This window comes from Pangasianodon hypophthalmus, chromosome 6 (assembly GCF_027358585.1).
Source record: "Pangasianodon hypophthalmus isolate fPanHyp1 chromosome 6, fPanHyp1.pri, whole genome shotgun sequence".
Lineage (NCBI taxonomy): Eukaryota > Metazoa > Chordata > Actinopteri > Siluriformes > Pangasiidae > Pangasianodon > Pangasianodon hypophthalmus.
The window spans coordinates 20,941,521-20,964,856 of record NC_069715.1 but is presented as its reverse complement, the minus strand read 5'-3'; the positions used below and the strand labels follow the sequence as shown (position 1 = coordinate 20,964,856).

The following is a 23,336-nucleotide window of genomic DNA, read 5'->3' as shown; positions in this document are numbered from 1 at the left end:
GTGGACATGGAGGAGGAATGTAGGGTTTAGGGCACTACTTGGGACAGGTCTGGAATCAGTTCCCTAGATGATATACAGTAAGGACATTTTCATGTTATAATACAGGTCTATAAATGCCTGTAACCATAGTGACAACATCAGAGACATTATTAAATGTCTTCTTTACCATCGGTAATCTATAAAAAAAAAATTAAATAAAATAGAATAAATCCTTTATTGGATCCTCATTGGATCCAGTCTGTGTTTCATATGCACCAGGTATTCTGTTCATCTTCATATCTCACTTTTTCACAAACTCCCACAAAATGAGACAATGTTTGTTGGCTAATATATAACTTGCAGTGTATTTAAAATAATGCGGATGCAACAACCTGTATACTGTGAGGACTGGTCGTGATACTGAATGGGCGAGCTGAAAAAGTCTTCAACCTATCAGTAACTCACTATCATGAAATCTTTATGGCTGAATCTTATAGCGTGAGGTGTCATTGAAGACATAAAACTTTGTATTACAAAGTAGCTGCTTTGAAGCAGGAAGTAAAAAGATTCCTGGAAATACAGTTTATCTGGTTCCTCAAGTGGAAATGGGCCTTTTCTATACTTTTGTACGTTGACAACACAAGAAGGGGCAGAACATGAAGTGCTTTCAATTTAGGGCTGAATATTAGTCATTATTGGCAGTGTTAAAGTTGTCCATGTGCTGCTTATAACAGATTTAATTGTCAATTATTATTTGTTATGGTGTATAAAAAGGTCTGTGGTTAATCTTTAGTTTTAGAAGCACTTGAACATATAAGTCTGTAAATGTGCTTAAGTAAGTAAGTATGTGAGTATAGTAAGTAACTTAGATACAAATACACTATGTGGCCAAAAGTATGTGGACACCTGACCCCACCTACATGCTTGTTGAACATCCCATTCCAGATTTAGTTCCCCCTTTGCTGTTATAATAACCTCCACTCTTCTGGGAAGGCTTTCCAATAGATTTTGGAGCGTGGCTGTGGGGATTTGTGTTCATTCACGTTAGTGAGGTCAGGCACTGATGTTGGGTGAGGAGGTCTGTGGCGCAGTCTGTGTTCCAATTCATACCGGAGGTGTTCAGTGGGGTTCAAATCAGGGCTTTGTGCAGGACACCTATGTTCTTCCATTCCAACCTTGGCAAATCATGTCTTCATGGACCTTGCTTTGTGTACAGGGGCACTGTCATGCTGCAACATGTTTGCCCCCTCTTAGTTCCAGTGAAGGGAAAATCTTAATGCTACAGGATACCATGACATCCTATACAGTTGTGTGCTTCCAACTTTGTGGCAACAGTTTGGGGAAGAACCACATATGGGTGTGATGGGTGTCCACATACTTTTGGCCGTATAGTGTACCTTAAGGGAAACATTTAACAGAGAAAAAAAAAAACAAAAACACAGCAGCTTGGCGTGACATCATGGCAGTTCCTTGTCTCTGTTTTTCCCCCTCTTTTTCTTTTTTTTTAAAATTCTATATATTGAACATGAACAAACAATCAGGCAAATGTATATCAAATTGTAACAAAAAGGCAGACTTAACAAACATTACCAAGCATTGGTTGAATAAAGTTAAGAGAATAATTACTCCCCTTTTTTCCCAAACTAAAAAGGGGAGTAATTATATTGGGGAAAGATGATATTGCAATATATCCCAATCATCCATATCATTTAGCAGTTCCAATAGTGTAATAACATTCTTAAATGAAATTAGGTGTAGATATGTTCTAGACTTACCAAAATCATGTTTAAAGTCTTGCAGTGATAGAAGGGTTTTCATAAATCTACACTTATGTATGAAAAAAGTTTACAGTTATAAATATATTGTTAATCGGAAAGTGATGTTTAGAGTCTTTCTTAAGTACACCAGATGTAATCAGCTTATAATTTATAGGTTTCATATGAATGTTATTACAGGACATCCAGTTGCATAACTGAACCCAAAGCAATTTCGAGTAATTACAACTAAAAAATGATGTTCAGTGTTATTCAGTGTAATTATGTTCAATATTGCTCCCACAAAATTGTTTTCATCAATATTGAAGCTTAAACTAAGGAAGAATTCTTTTGAGGGATAGAACTCATTTATTTTAAAATTTGGAAAAATTGGAAATCTAAGATCATTTGTCCTTATGTTGTGTAACTCATGCATTTCAAAGTCTTTGAAGATTTGGTGATGTCTGAGCTGACTTGGATGGAGTATATCAATGAAAATATTTCTAATGTACATGCTTTTTGGTCCTTAATGTAAAACTTATATACACAGTACTGTGCAAAAGTCTTAGGCACATGCAAAGAAATGCTGTAGAGTAAAGATGTGAAAAAATGTGACAACATGTACATTAGAAATATTTTCTAGAAATATATGTATATATGTATGAATAAGAAATATTTCTAATGCACATGTTTTTTGGTCCTTAACGTAAAACTTATATATATATATATATATATATATATATATATATATATATATATGTATGTATATGTGTGTATATATATATATATATATATATATAGAAAGTGTGTGTGTGTGTGTGTGGGTGTGTGTGTGTATGCACGCACCATTACATTAGAATGTGAAAGAAAGTCTCTGGTGGTTAATGAGTCTCTTTGAGTCTAGCCACTTATTACAAACGCTTATTACCGGCGCCTGTTTGTGACGCATGCGCACATAGAACAATGAGGCGCGTAGTCGTGGTTGCCGTGGTAACGCTGTGTTAAACTCAAGCAGAAATGAGACTGAAGCGGCTCCACATTCGCTACTATCCTCCAGGTAACACTGAAAAAGTAACACTACATGACTTTTTATTACTCCTTTTACAGCTTAATATAGTCTGTTTTCGTAATGTATATATTACCGCCTGGTTTTCATGCTTCGTAAACTAGCTTGTGTTTTTAACACAAACTTAAGCTGGTTTTAAGAAACAAACACATTAGCTGTTGAGAGGTAGCTAAGCTAGCTCTTGAAACAAAACCTTAATTACAGTGAATAAATACATTAAAGATATAAATAAAGATATTCCCCTGGTTATTATTTGCTATTAACTTGCCTTACTAAACAAAAACACATACAAGCTTTTACTGAACCTAAACAAATAATACTGAACACAGTCATAGTCAACATAAACAGTTGTTATTGGGCAAAAACAGGACTTAAGTTAGCTCTTCAACAAAAAATCACATATCACTGTATAATATTAGATTAATAATAATAAATATTAAATATTTCTGAAACAGATTAAGAATTACAGAACAAATTCAGTCATTGTTAAATATTCCTAACATTTCAGTATTACTTGAGTTGTGTATTGTGTTGGTGTTATTTATTCATTTGTTTGTTTGTTTGCTTGCTTGCTTGCTTATTTATATATTTATTAAAACCATTTATAAGACCACACATGCTGTAATTAATTTCAGTAGACCCCTTTATGTGTCCATAATGAAAATAACTTCAGATGTAAGGAAATTTATTAAATAGAGCATTTTTACAAAGAGAACACAACACAATATTATCATATTAGATATCATGGAAATCTTAAAATGTCATTTCACCTAATGTTGTCTCATGCCGTGTCTCAATTCACCTACTATCCGTCCTAAATAGTATCCGAGATTAGAATTAGTGTGTCCCAAATCGTAGTATGTTGAAACGAGTGTTCCAGAGGTACCCGAACGCTCTACTATTTCCGGGCCCATGGACACTTTTTCAGCTAATATTGCCCACAATCTCCTTGTGTGAAAGAGGAGGAGCTTTGTGATGGTTTGCGTCTCCAAATTCAAGGACCTATTTTAGAGAGCTGTAAACGAAATGTGGAAAAATAAATGAAATTATGGAATTAAGGAATAATGAATGAAGAAAAGCTGAAATGCAACGAGAAGTTTGTTTACGGTGACAGTTTCTCTTCCATTACATGACGTGTTAGTACGTCCCAGTACCTGCATACGCTTTTGCTACATACTCAAAAGTATGTACTTTTTTCTTCATGAAAAGAGTGTGTAGTATAAGTAGGCGAATTGAGATGCAGCATCAGTCTTCCAGAGTAATTGCTCTGTACAGGACTGGCGTGTGTTCAGATGTGTTGACGCCACACAATGAGGAGACGTTCCTCATTCTACTACTGCTAGGTAGATTTTACAATAAATTATTACAATCCAATAAAAGATGAAAGATAAAAAAAAATAGTGTATGAAATACCATTCTCCTACATTGTACTCTTCAGAAGGGCATTCTTATATACATTTACATGAAAAAAAAGGTCCACATCCTGTTTTTCACAAGACCCAACATTCCCATATATGCTTATGTTATGGTTTAAGGAAGCCTCACTCACTTAAATCTACAGCTTGTTTCTGCTCTCCCCTCTTAGCAGGATACAACTGCCTATGTAAGGTCATATAGATCACTTTCAGGCCTCCGTGTCACATTGAGCACTACACCGGTACATCTATACCATTGAAGATAAAATATCATCAAATATGAGTACACATTTTGTGGTTAACATTTTTTGCTTACAGTACTTATATAACAGTGATCCACTTTAAACAATATTCTAGCAGTTTCACCTCTATAACTGAACTGTCAGACTATCACAGTGTTTTATGGGATTTAATGTCATCCTTTTTTGCAAAATGGTTAAACCTATGCTGTGATTTACTGAAAACTGTTATGACAGTCGGTTCAGGAATGTATCACCTAATCCCCACGTCACACTGAGTCTGAACTTGGTTTTTGTGCAGGTATAATTCTGGACTATGAGAAAGGAGGACAGGAGAGGAGCAGATGCATCGACCTGCTGCGCTTAACACCAAAGTGAGTGTTTAATGCTTTGCCAGTTTTAAATCAACATGTATTTTACAGGTATTTAACTTACTCAGATTGACTTGCAACTCAGGTTGAAGCCAGTCCAAATGGACTTGCTGGTTCTTAGGTTTGGACCAATGATTGACACAATATTCAATAAAATAATCTAGAGCCCCAAAATTTTATAGCTGTAAACTGTTTTAACAGATTTTGATGCCTGAACTAGCTTGCTAACTAACCAAAAGTAGCACAGTCAGTAGGATCAATATATATATATTATATTAACCAGAGAGATGAAAGTAGGGGTGATCATTGTACTGATATTGTAACTAGCATGAACTAAGACAAGACAGCTAACACTAGCTATTTTATAACAATTTACTATTGACTGTATGACCTTAGCTACCACTCGAGGTAGCCTGGTAAGGTTTACCTGACCATCACACCTATATGTGCTTTCTAAACATCCTGTTCCAGATTTATAGGATTAATCTAACCTACCATTAATATATTGATTAATATCACTTACAATTTTGCAATCATGTGATGTATTGTAATACAGTTATAAAATTGGACTTAGTTGAATTATGTACATGTAAGCTTATAGTTATAGCAATTCACACTGCATCTCATTTCAGCACCGATGTGAATGAGTTGCTATCAGAAATCAGACGAATCGAGCCATTAATCACTGACTCACGTACCGATCAGGTGAAAGTGCTGATTAAACGATTACAGGACAAACTCAGCCAACCAGATGAACGCAACTTTTACCTGTTCAAGGTATGCACATACACACACATTTGTACACACATTGATGTTCCTGACAAATGATTATCAGTATATAAGAAATCAAAATCTTCCGTGTTTAATTGTACAACATTAAGAAAATAGCAAGTCATGATCCAATGAGGGCAATAATACATATATACAGTCCAAAATGCTGTTCAAAGTATTGGAATGGCAAGGCCAGTTCTTTCTTTTTGCCTTTGTGTCAGATTTATTTCGCCACTCTGAGAGTAAGGTCAAAGTTATAATAGACCATACTCTCAGAGTGCCGAAATAAACCTGACACAAAGGCAAAAAGATATAAAACAGGAAACACAAGAGAGTTACCATTTTTACTGCCGCTACATTTCCACACAATGTCTAATCACAAAGACATGTTTTATGTTTTTTTTTTTTTCTTATAGCTCCTTCTTAAACTTTACGGTGATAAACACAAAAGGTAGTATATTCCTTTTCATAAAAATGGGCAGTTTGAGTTAACTGTTTTCACTATAACCTCCAGATGGCAGCAGGGGGTCAGTTATGTGAAAAACAAAGCAAAACAAATCAAACAAAAAAAAAAGCAAATTCAAGTAAGGTGATCAAGGTGATCAAGCAAGGCAATGTAAATAAATACGTACCTGTCCTGAATTTACCAAGTGACAGCTGTCCCTGGGTCATCAAAGGTTAGATCAAGGATTGATCAGCTAATCACAAACCTTGCCATCTGACATCACCACTAGCCTTTCATTTAACATCTTTAGGTCAGCACATGGATTAGCATAAACTACTGGATTTATACAACACATAAACTAGCCATTCCTCTTCCTCAAGGCAATATTGTTAGTCACCTAAGTAGATAATTTAGCTAACCTTAATGTTATCTCATTAGCAGTAAATATCTGCCAGATTTGCTAGCTGAAGTTTGATAGACTATTATATTGTATAATTAGCTAATTAATTGGGGAGGGGGGGGGTTGTGTCAGTGCAGGTAAAGACAGCTTGAAAGGATAAATTAAGAGTTGTTAGAGATTAATAATTTTGCTGCAGATTTCTTTTTCTTTCCTTTTTTTTTTTTGCGCAACGACAGCTGCCTTAAAAATTTAGGCTTTATTTTTTGTGCCGACGCAAACATGATTTGTGCCATGTTTGTATTAGGTTTTTTTGTGTGTGTGTGTGTGTGTGTGTATGCACCTTGTTATTTTTGTGGGGTTTTTTTTCCTTTAATTTGTTTTGGTCTCTGTATTAATGTGATGTTGGTGTATTCGACTCCTTTGTTTGTTTGTAAGTGATTGCAGTTAAAAAGCACATGCACTTGTATTAAATTGTCAGCATTTGTGACATTTCTGCTAAAATAATGACATCAAGTATAGTAACAGAGACCACTAAAAATCTGAGTGGAGCTGAATTGATTGTATATCACAGCAGCTTGCCTAACCACATGTCCCTGTAATGTAGTAGCTCCTTTTACATTTACCCCCCTCTGTGCCACATTACCACCTGCGCTGTTGGTCATGAAAATACAAAAAATATGTGCCACAATCTTATGCCGTATTTTTGTACATTTGCTCTGATTATGAAAGTAGTCCTCTTAAAATATTATTTAATAAATCCATTTTTTACAGAGAACAATAAAGACAACACTGCAACAGAACACACAGTGGGAGAGGTCACCGAATGTAGCCTTATTTCACAAAATATTGAATTCTTTCCTTTTACCTTTCCAGAACAGACAGCACTTATAAAGAGTGCCAATATCCTACTTTTTTGAGACTGAGAGTCACTCAGAGTGTTGATTGAGGGAGAGGATTACATAAACTTTCTCCAGGGCACATGGGTTGCGAAGAAGCAACATTCAGTCTGTAAAATCTGGCAAAGGTAAACCGTGGACTCCATGTGGCTACTTCACAAATGTCTGCAATTGATATTCCTTTTGCCCTGCTTTCAAGCGTGTTTGCACAATCACTTGCTTAACCAACAGGCTAACCTGTCTTTAGACAGCCGAGCCCTTTTGTGGTTCTCCACAAAGCACACAAACTCTTACACATAGTGCTTAAGACCGCTGGACATTCTCACCTGCAGGCACAGATAGGTTGATAAGTTGATAAGTCTTTTTGAACGCTGGGTTTGGTCACAGTGTGACATGTTTGAACTCTGGTCCCCAACAAAGGTACTGCGTGCTGACCAATAATGCATGCAATTCACTTATGTGTCTGCATGTCAGAAAAAATTATATATCTTAAGCGAAAGGAATTTTATGCCTGCATCTTCCATTGATTCATATGGCAAATTCCAAAAGCTGCATGGGTTTGATGGTCAGTTGTCCACATACTTTTGGACATGTAGTGTAGCTTGGTCTTTTAAACCCAACTCCATAATTGGTAATAATGTGATAATGCAGACGAACCCTAAGGGCAGTATGTTGTGTCACGTTTTTCGCTATTGCCCCAGACAGAAGGAGGCAATCATTTAATGCTTCCTGGGCTTGCGTGCCAAAGACCCATCCAGGTACCAGCTGGTATGCCTGCTCTTTTATAAAGTCTAATCTTTTACCCACCCTTGAACATGCATAAGGGCTCATCAGAAAAATTGCTACATTGTGGAAGATCCCAGCAACTTGCATGGGTGAATGCACCATGAAAACAGATTAGGCACTTGTCCAGCCATTTTGGCTGGAGGATCCAAATTTATTTTTCCATGGCAGCCTTAACACTGGCTTGTAGCACATTCAGTGTCACTACTCTGCTGTGCTTCTGATTTTTCTCTCCGATCTTTAGTCTGTTTTGATATGTAGCTACCAGTGCTCTCTGAGTGAGCCTCAATTTCAGGGAATGTGAATCAAATCTGCATTCCAATGCAGTAAAGGCACTCTCTCCTGTTCGCTGGGTCTTCTGCCGCTGCAACATGGTGAAGGAGCTTACCTTTGCTCTTATGTCTGCCATTTGCTTCACTCCTCACTTTGGCTGCACAGCTCCAGTGGAAGGTGAAAAGACAGCAGCATTTTCAAAGTACGTGAGGCGCATTTTGGCTCTGTAAGTGTTCAGATCGCAAACAATTTGGGCACTGATCATGTTCATCATCCAGTTCCATCAAGGCTTGGCAGAATAAACAACTCACCATCCTGCCCTAAAATTGACAGAAGATTTAGAAAGTTGACAAAATTTCAACAATTCACACTTTATGGACTTATTTGTTACTCTGTTACACAACAACTTAAAACAACAGGCCACATATCTTATTCAGCAGCACAGTCAATGGTGGCAAAATTAGTAATAAGACAATTATTAATGAGAAATCCTGGCACCTATAATGCGTGTTTGGTTTACTTCCTGCAGTTGGGTTGATTCAGGGTCGAGTTGCTTTCTCACTGCAATGGAACTGCACTATTTGCTTACAGACCAGTTGTTTAGGTCCACAGCCAAGTGAAATTGCTGTGTTCTTATGTGCCCAAATGAACTGAACCATGTGAAAATGCACCAGGGTTTGATTCAAATGGAATAATGGAATTCACAATGCTGCATATGTGAAAGCACCTTCAGAAAAAAAGAAAATAAAGGATTAGAGTTGAAAAATGTGCTCTGCGTTCTTGAAAAACTAACATTTTTATCTAATGTCAGTGCCAAATACATTAACATGTGAAGCAGCAAGACAAATCCATGCATGCACAAAATAATGCTTTTTTCGGTTGCCACAGCTGTCCCTGCAGCTGTGCATGCTGAAAGCATAATATTCTTGCCACCTCCACTGGATGCAATACCACCACCACCCACTGGGAAGCCATGGTTTACAGGCTGAAAATTACCGATGTATGTAAATCACACAGTCAGGATTATAGATTGGAAATGAATTAATGCACTTAAGCGCACCACTTCACAACACACTCTTTCCATCCATCATTCCCTCCCTCTCACTCCTTTCTCTCTCTCTCTTCCTCTCCCTCGCTCTCTAGGCGCTTCAGGCTCACATCCTGCCTCTTACCAATGTCGCCTTCAATAAATCAGGGTCGAGGTGAGTTTATCTCAGCCGCTCATGTTCTTCTCACTCACTCACTCCTCCGCTCATCCTTTTCTCCCTCATCTTGTCTGCAGTTTCATAACCGGGAGCTATGACAGAACATGTAAAATATGGGACACTGTGTCTGGAGAGGAACTGCACACACTGGAGGGGCACAGAAATGTTGTTTATGCCATCGCATTCAATAATCCCTATGGGTAATAATATTTATGATTATTGCTATTCATTACCATCCATTTCTTTCTCTGTACCATACTTCTATCCTCGTAAATCAGAATTCTCTCTTGAAAATAAACTCTTACACTATATGTCCAAAAGTTTGTGGACATCTGACCATCAGACCCATATGTGGTTCTTCCCCAAACTGTTGCCACAAAGTTAGAAGCCCACAGTTGTATAGGATGTCTTTGTATGCTGTAGCTTTACAATTTCCCTTCACTGGAACTAAGAGGCCCAAACATGTTCCAGCATGACAATGCCCCTGTGCACAAAGCGAGCCCCATGAAAACATGATTTGCCAAGGTTGGAGTGGAAGAACACGAGTGACCTGCACAGAGTCTTGATCTGAACCCCGCTGAACACCTTTGAGATGAACTGGAACGCTGACTGCGCCCAGGCCTCCTCACCCGACATCAGTGCCTGACCTCACTAATGGTCTTCTGGCTGAATGAACACAAATTCCCACTACCACACTCCAAAATCTAGTGGAAAGCCTTCCCAGAAAATTGGAGGTTATTATAACAGCAAAACAGAGACTACATCTGGAAAGTGATGTTCAAAAAGCAAATATAGGTGTGATGGTCAGGTGTCCACAAACCTTTGTCAATATAGTGTATATGTTAATAAAATAATGGATTAATGAAAGAATTAAATGATGTTATTGTAGTGAATTAGTGTTAGGATCCTAATGAGGGTGTAGTTCAAGTGTTCTCAACCTTTTTGGCCAATCAGATTTTAACCGATGCCAGAGCATGCACTGCTGCAGTAGGATAGAACATGAAATATTGCCCATGGGCGATTTAAATTATGGGAATACGCTGCAAAATTATACTCAGATTATTGCATTTTGTAGTGTTTCTAGTTTAAAACCATGAGCAGTTTACATTGTAAAAGGCCACTTTGATTAGCATGACAGCATGTTGGACGCAGCACAGACGCAGTCTGGTGTAACAGGCTTAAAAGAAGCTTCAAATTTAATCAAGGCTAATTAAATTTTAATAATTATAATTATTAATATCAAAAAGTTTTATTTATTATATTAAAATATTCCATAAATCAATTGTTCATGTGCATATAACTACAATAATTGGATGGTAAAAATCTGCGATCCCATCATCATCTCAGGAGATGAGGCAAGAGGGTTGCAACCCCAAGGCTGAGAACCTACTGTACAGCATAGTTCCATGACATTACATGACATGATCAGATGTCAGCTGAAATTCAACTATACAAACATTCACACTTTAATCTGAAATATTTAAAAAAAGTATTGAGTTAAAAAAGCCACGTCACTTGCTGAATTAAGGTTACAAAACCGAAGCTCAAACAGAACCTGTACACGCACACACACATACACACACACACACACACACACACACACACACACACACACACACACACACACACACACACACTACAGGTTCAGCCAGCTCCAGAGTGTTGTGTGGGAGCACTTGTCATTTTGAGTCAGGTGCTCATTCTCTTATCCCCTTCTGTTTCTTTATCTCGCTTCCTTTATCTCTGTTTCTCTTGCTCTGTCTCCCTCATTCACTATCTCCTTCTCTCAATTCAAAACAGCTTATTTCTCTCTCCCTATAATGTTGTGCACCGTCTGGCACCTATCCAGGACTCAAAAATATGTAGCCCCTGCTCTAGATAGATTAGCTTACCTGATGCATCCACTGTACAATAGACTTTTGTATGGATTTACTGTTATAAGAACAGATATTTATCTCTCTCTCCTTCTCTCTCAATCCCTTTCTCTTTTTAAAGCTGTTTAAAGATGGGAGTGGCTTAGCATACATATTGTGCAGGCAATTATGGTATTCATCCTAAATATATGTGCAATATAGTATATTCATTTTCTGTAAGTTGTTCTTCAGGTGATAGGATGTGCATTGTGCATCTCTATCTCATTATAATTCACTATATACTTATTACCATATTGAGTTTGCTTATGCCAAAGCCTGGAAATTTATAAATCACTGAGATATGGATAAAGAAATCAATGTAATTGACTATACATTTCGAGAAATATTTAAATGTATGAACCGAAACTTACTAATTTGTCTTTTCTGTGTTTCTAACTATATTTATCTCTCACAGAGATAAAATAGCTACAGGCTCCTTTGATAAGACCTGCAAATTATGGAGTGCCGAAACTGGAAAGTGTTTCTACACGTTTAGAGGACACACAGCGGAAATCGTACGTCTTACACCCCTCAAATCTGCAAGAGACTGCAAGAGCTGATTTTATTCTGTTATTTTATTCTGAAATAGATCCATTGTGAAAAATCTATGTATGAAACTAAACTCTATGTGAGTCTCTTGTTCACACACCCTATACATTCCTCATAATTGTCACTCTAGTAACTACATGCATTTTCCTATTAGTTCCAGTGTAGTTACTGAATAATTCATAGTAATTACTGAATAATTAAAAAAGGTATTAGGTTAATAACAACAACAACAGAAAAAAAATTTTTTTTTGACACCATCAGCAACCTCCTCTGTGTGTTACACTTTAGGACATTTTCCTGTCTGTCAGAAACCATTGATATGCTTTGCTATCATCCTCAAAACGACGTGACACACAAAACACTCCAGGTGATTGTACAAATTGTCCAGCCATACAGTGTGTGTGTGTATGTGTGTGTGTGTGTGTGTGTGTGTGTGTGTGTGTGTGTGTGTGTGTCCCCTCTGCAGGTCTGTGTAACCTTCAACCCGCAGAGTACCCTGGTTGCCACAGGCAGCATGGACACTACGGCTAAATTGTGGGATGTGGAGAGTGGTAAAGAGGTTTCCACCCTAGCAGTGAGTATCTCTGGCTGTGTTCCAATTCTTTTTGTCCCCTACCATCAGTTGAGGCCCTTTGGCCATCTTAATGGCTGTTCTATTACTTTAGTAAATCTGGTTAGTTGACCATTAGATGAGGAATTAGATGAGGAGTATGTATTACTGTAGACTTACACAGAAGGCAGTGCTGTGCTCTGACGCAGTTTCCATTTCAAACTGGCAGAAAAAGTGTTTAAACAGCAGCAATAAAATACTTTATATTTCAAATACATGTGATAAAGAGGGATGAAAACAGGTTGTATTTTATTGTCAGGCTCTGTATTACAGTAGTATATTATTTTAGTGATATTCCCCTCAACTTTATGTGCAAAAAAAAAATGCTTGCAGCTTTTTCCATCAAATTGACCTTGTTCACAGCTTTAACAGCTACATGTTGACAGAATGATGAAATAGATCAACTTTCCTGATAAAAATGGCATGTTCTGTAACTTTTGACCTATTTTAAAAACATGCTTTGTGTAAGTAATACACATGTCAAAGTTTCAAAAGCATCTTATTCAATAAAAATCTTTTAAGAAATTAACATTCACTAAACCAGAACTTACAGCTGATATTATCAGGAGAAACTTGCTGTAAACGTGCATTGATTTGTTTATATGGTGGGTCAACTGTTGATGTATCGTGGCAATAAGAGGCATTGAAAGACCATACCGAGTATTGCTGTTATGATATAGATAGTCCCATGCCAAGGGGCTACTTAGAGATGCTATACAAATCTTATTTGGGAAGGACAATAGGTAGGGCATTCACGTGGGACCCACAGTAAAGATGTAGACTAGACATGTGCATGGGACTATTTTTTTAAAACCCCACTCCTGCCTGCTCCAGAAAGAATTCTCTGTAATCCCACCCATTCTCACAGAAACTCTTGAGCAATCCTGCCTGCTTGCATGGTTATTATCTTTGTTTGTATTTGCCTGCAGTATATTTTTTTTCTAACAAACTTATTTGGTTCCCTTCCACCCTTATCCCCTTGAACCCAGGCCAACACCGCTCTCTAAAACATATCATGTGGCCCGTGTGTGTTCGGCCAGTTCTTGGTGTCATAATTGTTTGTTATTTTCACATAGGCAGTGAGGGAGTCCGTGGCATTCGGAGCCTGCTTTGCCTCTTGCTTCGTGACTGTGTGTGTGTGTGTTTGTCCCATCATTACATTGTTTAACTCCCCAGTTCCTCTCCAGTGAATCTAAATGATGCATCAGAATAACAAGTTCTTAAAGATCCAACATTTTCTACTTTTGTCCTTGGTGTAGAATAACAAATAATTTCTCACTTTCTCTTTTTTTTGTCTTTTTTTTTTGTCTCTCACACTCACTGTCTCTCTTAGGGTCACTCTGCTGAGATAATCTCTCTCTCCTTCAACACGGTTGGGAATCGTGTAGTCACTGGGTCATTCGATCACACGCTCACACTGTGGGATGTACCATCAGGAAGGTGTGTGTGACCCAGCAGTTGGTGTCCTGAGAGTTCACTCAGAATTTTGAACATCTACTGCCTAGACGTGAATTGTGGAAAAAAGGGAAATTAGCCTAGCCAACACCAGATTCTAGATAACCATTTCACAAATGTTCTCTGATTGGAGTATTTTATTTATTGATTGATTGATTGATTGATTGTGTTGTACGTGTCGTTGAAGGCGAATACACACTCTGATAGGGCACAGAGGAGAAATCAGTAGTGTGCACTTCAACTGGGACTGTTCCCTCATCGTCTCTGCCTCTATGGACAAAAGCTGCAAGGTCAGAATTCAGTGCTATATTCAGTACATATCATGAATAAATGTTCTGTATGTGTGTATAAAAGGCCTAAACTGAGCTTATGTGTTTGTATGTATGTGTGTAGTTGTGGGATGCTGAGAGTGGCCAGTGTTTGGCGACTTTGATTGGTCATGATGATGAGGTGCTGGATGTTTGCTTTAATTATACCGGTCAGCTCATCGCGACAGCTTCTGCCGATGGTGAGTCCATTGCTGCCATCAGCACAACAACATCACAATTTCCACACCACCACCAACCACATCATCACCAGTGACGTCTAACAAGCAGGCACATCATTACCAGTATCTCACCAGCCACATCATTATCATGATCAGAATCCTCACCATCACTACAACCATTAGCATCATGATCACATTCATCATCATCACCATCCGCATTACAGCAAGATTATCATAAACATTGCCATCATTATCATCACTGCTTGCACATTCTCTCTTCTTACTCATCCTCCCTCTGTTTAGGTACATCCAGGGTGTTTAATGCAGAAACCTACCAGTGTGTATGTAAACTTGAGGGTCATGAAGGAGAGATATCTAAGGTAAGTCTTACATTCAAACACACACACACACACACACACACACCTGCTTATCTTTTTCCTCATCACATCTCCATTTCCGTGTTCATTTCCTGTTTTTCTTGCCTGTCCCTCAGTCACTTCCTGTTTGTCTCTACATGTTTCACAGTCTATCTCTCTCTCTATACCATTTTCTCATATTTCTTTCAGTTACCAATTTCCTTCTCACTCCTGTCTTCATGCCACCATTATGTCATTATTCACACATCTTCTTTTATTTTTCTCACCCTCCCTCTCAATTCCTCCCTGTATGTATCTATCCATCCATTCATCCATCTCTCTCTCACTCACTCTCTCTCTCTCTCTCTCTCTCTCTCTCTCTATCTTTTTATCTCCATCTCCCCCCTCTCATCATGAAGGCCAGAATAGTTCCATTTCCTGTATAATGGATTATAATTCAAACACACTCTTACATTTTTATAACAACATCCACATAAGGGGCTCTTCATCAATTTCAGCTGTAGAACATACTGCCACAGTGACATAGGTCACACAGAGTTTAAGCTGTCTCTCTCTCTCTCTCTCTCTCTCTCTCACACACACACACACACACACACACACACACATACACAGACTCATCTGCCGATGTTAGAATTTTGTAGTATGATCATTGACTAGTTTTTGTCATGTTTTGCGATATTACAATATTGATTTCTGTGTCTAATTGAGCAGCAAAGTATTACGAGGCTTATGGAAAAAAAGGAATTGTGTGGTGTTTAATATTGTGAGGTTTATCAAGGTTGATTGGAGTAATTAATTGTTGTAGGTTGTGAGTGGCTAACAGCAGCCTAGCAAAATAGCACAAACACTGGCACAAGCACCTATTTAAACAGTCTTCAAGTTGACATTATCTGGCTGGCTAACTAACTAGTCAAGCTAACCGATCACTAGCAAATAAGCAACTTGATTGTTTTCATCATAAAATTAATCATAAAATTGCATAAATCTTGTCATATACCTTTTTAAAAATTCTGTTCCACTTCTTTCCCTTCTATCTGTGGTGATCTCTTCTTGATAATAATATGATCATAGATGTATCACAGCTGAGTGGCACAAACAAGCTGAAACATACCATGCCAAAGATGAAGCTTTTGAAACGTCCATTCAGGATGGAGAGTTCCAAACATCAAAAATCCCAGAGAAAGGGACTCTCAGAGTGTTAATGCTTTTGTGCAACCCCCATACAGTACTGCTACCTTTCAGACATTGATGGAGGGTCCTGTCTGTAATGTTTTGAAAAAGTATCGATGTATGACATCGGTATTTATGGAAAATACTGTGTCAAACAGCAAGCATTCCCAACAACCTTCTTGCTGAACTAGTACCGGTTTCATATGACAAAGAACATTTGCAGTTATATGGGGTCGACAAAACCACAGTTACATAAATAACTAGCATTCTATTTCACCCTTGCTAACTGCCAGGGGTAATGTAATAATGTCATGAGGAATAGACCTCACCTTAGGACTGCCCTAAAAGGTGCTCAGAAGTGATGGCTGCAGTGGCAGGGGCAATGTTAACCTTGTAAAATATGGAGAAAGTGCATGGTGACATCCACATAGCAGCAGCATAGATTTCCCTGTAAAAGGGGGAATGTGTGTTATGACCAATAAGGCTTGGTATGATCACCGGAATGTATAAACTCTCAAGACCTTCTGTTCTCCCGATCTGGAACACATCACGCTTAAGTGCCAGCCATTCAAGCTACCTAGAGAGATTACATCAGTTATTATACTGACTGTTTTTATCCCACTACAAGCAGACTGTGATGTGGCACTTCAGATACTGTACAAGGACATCAATAAACAGGAAACCATGCATGCAGCTGCTGCCCTTATTGTTGCAAAGGACTTCATCATAGCAAACGTTGAAGCAGGTTAGCCCCAAATACTACCAACATATCTCAAACAACAGATGAGGAGACTGGATACTCAATCATTGCTACCCCCCCTTCCATGTCTAGACAGTTTGGATATCCCAAACAGAAACCATGGATTACCAGCAAAATTAGTGCAGCAATAAACACATGGTCTACTGCTTTTGTGTCCAGGGACACGTCAGAATAAAAACAGTTAAGCTCTTCGCAGAATAATCACAGCAGCCAAACACAATTACAGAGACAGAATCGAAGACAAATTTGACACTGTTGATTCAAGGAGCATATGGCAAGCACTACAGACTTAAAAACAAGAACATCAACGGTGCAAACTCTTCCATCTCTGTCGCCAATGAGCTGAACACATTCTATGCTGTTTTGATTACACCAGTGTCACAGAGAGCACTCCCAGACTGGCGAGTCAAGTCCCGCAAAGCAGCCAGGCCAGGTGGCATCCCTGGTCATGTCCTTCGAGCATGCACAGGTCATTTAGCCTGTGTATTCACAGACATTATCAATCTGTCTCTCACTCTGTCTACCATTCCTGCCTGCTTCAAGAAGTCTACTGTTGTGCCTGTTCTTAAGTATAACAAGGCAACATGTCTTAATGACTGGGGACCTGTAATATTCACCTCCATCATCAGGCAGTGTCAGAAATCTTCTCTGCACCATGCTCTCTACCACCTAAGACCCTCTGCAATTTGCCTACTGTCATAACAGATCTACAGATGATGCAATCTCCACTGCAATACACATAGCCCTCTCTCACCTGGAAAACAAGAATACTTATGTGAGAATGCTGTTTGTATATTACAGCACTCAATGCCATAGTGCCCTTCTAGACTAGACACCAAGCTCAGAGACCTGGGCCTGAGCCCTTAATTATGCAGCTGGATCTTCAGCTTCAGTTACCATCCATAGCATATTAAAAGAGAAGGTCTTCAGGAACTGGGTCAACTCTCTGAGATCCAAAACTGGATGGAAACTTGATGGGAACCATCCTTTATTTAAGGAAAATATGTTGAGTATGACTCCTTGTTTTGAACTGCAAGGATACCTTTTATAGCACCTCTGTCCAAGAGGGAAAGAACTTTGAATGCTGTGACAGAGGGGCAGCATTAATGTGATATGAGTTCGACTAGCCCTTGTGCCCTAAAATAGCTAGTGACAACATTGTCATCAGGACCCACTGATCTGAGTTTTCTTTTATAAAATGCCTCAATGCCAGCCCCTGCTGTGGCCCTCTGTGTTGGAAGACTGGACTGGTGTGTCACCACACGAATGGTCCATTTGGCTGTGCTGGTTTTGTGTTTCCAAACCTGTACCTTCCTGTGTAGTACTTTTTTGACACCAGGCCCAAAGTCTGACCTTTGCACATAAGGCAGGTTCCACAGGGCAGCTTTGCACACATCAGTCTGAGCAGATTGCGCAAAACACACTTGAGAGTTGCCCCTAACTTGTCTTATGTGCCCCACTGCAAGGAGTGAGGCGTTAATGAACTTCCTTGCAGATTCAACATTTGCAGATTGGAGGGAGTGCACCTGTGCTAGCAGCAGAACAGTCAACATATAGCCAGTGCATGCCACATGCAATGCAACATCGTAAGCTTTCACCAGGGAAAGAACTCAAGGAGTGCACTCAATGAGTGCAAGGAGTGAGGTGTTAATGAACTTCCTTACACAGTCAACATTTGCAGATGTTGCAACATCGTAAGCTTTCACCAGGGAAAAAACTCAATTGAGAAACAACTCAATAAAGTATTTGGTAATATATATATATATATATATATATATATATATATATCCAAAATCCAAGTCAACAAAAGAATGATATACCCCTATATATATATATATATATACACACTCCTGTTAAAATTGCAGCTTTCTATCATGTAAAAAAATTTAACCAAGTTAAATCATGCCAGATCTTATTCCACCTTTAATGTATACCAACCAACAAAATTCAAGTGAAAAACAAATAGAAAAGGAACAAAGGAACAGAAAAACATACAATAACCTGGTTGCACAAGTTGCACACCCCTTAACTAATACTTAACACATTTTGCTTGTAATGCAGCACTCAGTCTTTTTGGGTAAGAGTCTACTGACTTAGCACATTTTGATTTGGCAATTTTATTCCATTGATCTCCTGTGCACAGCCCTCTTATAGTCATTCCACATGTTTTTGACAGGATTTAGATCTGGGGTATGACTGGGCCATTCGAAAACGTGATCATCGTCTTCTGAAGTCATTCCTTTGTTGACTTGGATTTGTGCTCATTAACATGTTGGAAGGTGAAATTTTTCTTCATCTTCAGCTGTATAACAGAGGCTGTATCAAAATTGATTGGTATTTGGAGCTATCCATGATTCCCTCTATCTTAACTAGAGCACCAGTCCCAGCTGAAGAGAAGCAGCCCCATAGCAAGATGCTGCCATCATCATGCTTCACCATGGGTATGGTGCTCTTTGAGTAATAAGCTGTCTTGTTTTTGTGCCTAACGAAAAAACGTAATTTTTTTAGAATTATGCCCAAAATCTTCTACCTTGGTCTTATCAGACAATAACACTTTTTGCCACTTAGTTTGGCGTGATTTAGGTGGGCTGGGCATTACCTGTTCTTGGTAAAATCACTGTGGGGCCCCATTTTCTCCACTTGACTTGACAATGTCCTTCAAGGAGAAACTTGCTTTTGATGATTGGTTAATTCTGAGCACAGTCACATGCCCCATTATAAATGGGTGTGGACACTTTTTTTTTCCTTTTTTGTTTTTTCCCTAAAAAGTTTGTTTGTTTTTCAGTTGTATTTTGCTGGTTGCTATATCACATTAAAGGTGGAAAAATATCTGACATGATTTATCTTGTTTTTTTTTTGTTTTTTTTGTTTACATCAAAAAAACAATTTTAACAGGGGTGTGTAGACTTTTTATATCCACTGTATGCAGAATGGAAATTAGAGGGGGATATCCACAGCTATGGGGGACAAGACCCCTGTAGCTCTGACAGTAGCTACAAGCGGCAAACAGATAGCTTCATACTGTGTTCATGTTCATGCATGGTGTGCGTGAAAAGAAAAAAGGGAAGGATTCACTATAGTTATATGGCAGTAGTTATGACAAATACTGTATCATTTACATAGTAACGTTACTGTGTTCAAGTTCAAGTGGAGTTTATTGTCATTTCAGCCATATACAAGTACATAGTGTATATAACGCCTTTACAAGACAGCTGTCCTTTTTATGGGACAGACATTTATCTTATTGGCCTATAATATCATCCACCTAGGCAGTCTGAGCCAGAGTGTAACAAGGGGTAGTGACAATATTTTGAAATACCATGGTAACTGTGCCTCTTTTTGTGATAACGGATTACATGCCATTACTTTTGCGTTTGCATTTTTAATTTCGATAAAAATAATGTTGATTAACATAAACATTAATTTTGCATGACTGGTGTCTCTTTATTTCTCCCAGGTGTGCTTTAACCCACAGGGGACACGTGTACTAACAGCGAGTGCGGATAGGACAGCACGTGTTTGGTGTGTGAACTCTGGCTCATGTCTCCAGGTGTGTGATTATGTCATTTATTAATTACTAATTTTGTACCCTTTAGTCGATTTACATAAACTCTCAGAACTCATGATTGTACGAGTGTAGATGTGCCGTAATAATAATGTGTGCAGGTGTTGGAGGGACACACTGATGAGATCTTCTCCTGTGCCTTCAACTATGAAGGAGACACCATCATTACAGGCAATGACACACACACACACAAACACACACACACACACACACACCCCATTAGGTGTATATAAGGTAGTTCAAAAGTGAAGCTAAATGTCTATGATCCCCTGTTAATACTACAGTAAAATTTTAACACTGTCGATATTCATATTAATGAACGGACACTGAGCTTCTCTCAACAGTAGCTAGGTTTTTTCTACTGTGCAAATTCTTCATAGTAATCTGCCACCAGTAGAATCACTGGAGCCATGTTGTCATTTTTATATACGTTCATAGCACGCACGCACACATTAATAAATTTGTGTTTGTTTCTTTTTCTGCAGGCAGTAAAGATAATACCTGTCGGATCTGGCGTTGAGACTCAAAGAGGGCAACCTTCAGTATTAACAAACACACACGAACACGTTGTTGATCTATTCAGCCTTCTGACTTGCATATAAAGGTTGCTGAGAATCTGCTCACACACACATACACTCACACTAGCAGTTTAAGAAAGCCTCCTATGAAATCTATTTGTATCTCCTGTTCACACACCATTTGTTGCTTCACCTGTTGCTTCACCATTTGCTTTTTTTCCGAATATGATGACATACGTTTAATTAAAACACTGACACTCACCAACAATTAACAGTACAATATGCGTGGGAGTAAATAGGTATAAGTGAAAATATTGTAGATTTTAAAGAAAATTATATTCAAATTATTTTTGGTAAACATGTTTTAGCAATTTTCCTATTTTACTTCCTATTAGAATTTACTTAGACTCCTAATGTACTTAATTTACACTCCTGATGGGAAGCAAGTAGGAAATAAACTGAAGGAAATCTGTCAGGTCTGAGCTGTTACAAAAATGAGTTGTCTTATATGGCAGCACTTTGAGACATGCTTTAAAGGGAACATATGTCACCACATTGCCTGGATACTGACATACTAACTCTAATGTCCATTATACAAGAAATAAATTATCAGTGGTGAAAATGATACTTTAGAAAAAAAACAGAAAAGTGTAAGTATGCTGTAACTACAAATATAATCTTATTAAATATAACAAATATAAGAAAAAAATAAATATAAATAACTTTTGTCCACAAAAGTTCAAAGAATTTCTCCTGTGTTGTCTGTCACCATTTTTAAAGACTGGCTGGTGCAATGGATTATGGGAGCGAAAGATACATATACTCACCAGCCACTTTAATAGAAACGTGTATTTCTTCTTTTTCAGGCAATTATTCAATCAGCCAATTATCAGCACTATGCATAAAATCATGCAGATACAGATCAAGAACTTCAGTTAATGTTCACGTCAAACAGCAAAATGTGGAAGAATGTGATCTCAGTGACTTTGACCATGGCATGTTTGTTGGTGCCAGATGAACTGGTTTGAGTATCATGCACAACAGTCTGTAGAGTTTACACAGAATGGTGCAGAAAAAAACAAAAAATGTCCAGTGAGTGTCAGTTCTGTAGGCAGAAATATTATAGTTGATGAGAGAGGTCAGAGAAGAGAGGTGACAGGAAGGCTATGGTAAATCAAATAACTACTCTTTACAACCAATTGAAAAAGAAGTTTGGAAAAAAACAACAAGGGCAGCACAGTGGCAAGGTAGATAGCATTGCTGCCATGGCTGAAGTCACTGAAATAAATTTTTTTTCCCCATTCTGAAGCTTGTGACTTGTATCTGCATGATTTATGCATTGCACTGCTGCCACATGATTGGCTGATTGGATAATTGCATGAATAAAGCGGGATAAACATGTTCCTTTTAAAGTGGCCGGCGAGTGTATATAGTATACTGCCTTCAAAATCATCCAGATGAAGGTACCTCAGTAAGTACCTGTTCTGAATACAGCCTCAGAAGGCAGCTGTTTTTATATTTCACACCCTTAGCCTCAGTGATGGAGGTTGGGAGAACATATTGGAAAGGTTTTGAAAATTTTTGGAAGTGTTTTACCACATTTATCGCCTTAATGTTTAGATCCTTTAATGTACTTGCTAGCTTGCCTGTATGTTCCGCTTCATGTCTGCATATTGTCCCCCTGCTCTTTGGCTTTGATTCATCAAGATATGGACAAAGTTAAAAATGTATGATTCTACATTTTGTTTAGAGTTCTTGCTTAAGCAGAGCAAGGCATATAATACTAGAGAATTCAGCATCTTTGATTTTTTTTAAATTAGCCACAATAATATGCATGTTGAAATGTTCAACGATATTTGCAAAATTCAAGACATATATTGTCCCAGTATATGTAACTACACACATTACACACCTTATTTTCACTACTGGGCAGAGAATAATACTTCACGGGTAGTTATAGCTAATACATGGCCAGTATGTGTACAAAGTATTTAAGCTCTTGTGCTATTTTACATTTCCAAAGAAATCTATTAACCTAATATTACGTTATAACAATGAGAAGTGAAAGTCTGGAACCGTCCAAGGTTTTTGGACATAAAATTAAAAACAATGCAGCAAACATCATTCCATTGTCATTGCTGTGCAGAGAATGTTCCACAAACCAAATGATATCCTTTCCACTGATGGATGGGGAAGATGGAGGCTGACACATTACACAGGTGTACCTGATAAAATAGCAATTCAGTAAATATCATATATATTACACACACATATACAATGCATATACAATATGTATAAATATATAAAAATTTAAGTTTTGTAATAGAGCAATTTT

At 38.1% G+C, this 23,336-nt stretch overlaps 1 protein-coding gene across 2 annotated transcripts; it reads left to right on the top strand.

Annotated features, from left to right (window-relative positions):
• The first annotated feature begins 2,695 nt into the window (after positions 1–2,695).
• On the top strand, positions 2,696–23,334 carry daw1 (dynein assembly factor with WDR repeat domains 1). 2 transcript variants are annotated; one of them, XM_026914093.3, is made up of 14 exons: positions 2,696–2,790; positions 4,755–4,827; positions 5,457–5,601; positions 9,536–9,594; positions 9,675–9,797; positions 11,926–12,025; positions 12,526–12,633; positions 14,003–14,109; positions 14,312–14,414; positions 14,518–14,632; positions 14,915–14,991; positions 20,376–20,468; positions 20,585–20,654; positions 20,969–23,334. In XM_026914093.3, exons 1-14 carry the CDS (start codon positions 2,751–2,753, stop codon positions 21,001–21,003), a joined length of 1,248 nt encoding a protein of 415 aa, XP_026769894.1. In that variant the 5' UTR covers positions 2,696–2,750; the 3' UTR covers positions 21,004–23,334. The 2 variants fall into 2 exon arrangements, with proteins under 2 accessions (XP_026769894.1, XP_026769896.1); XM_026914095.3 differs by lacking the exons at positions 2,696–2,790; positions 4,755–4,827 and adding an exon at positions 9,281–9,392 and having other exon boundaries at positions 5,480–5,601.
• Positions 23,335–23,336: the final 2 nt, after the last annotated feature.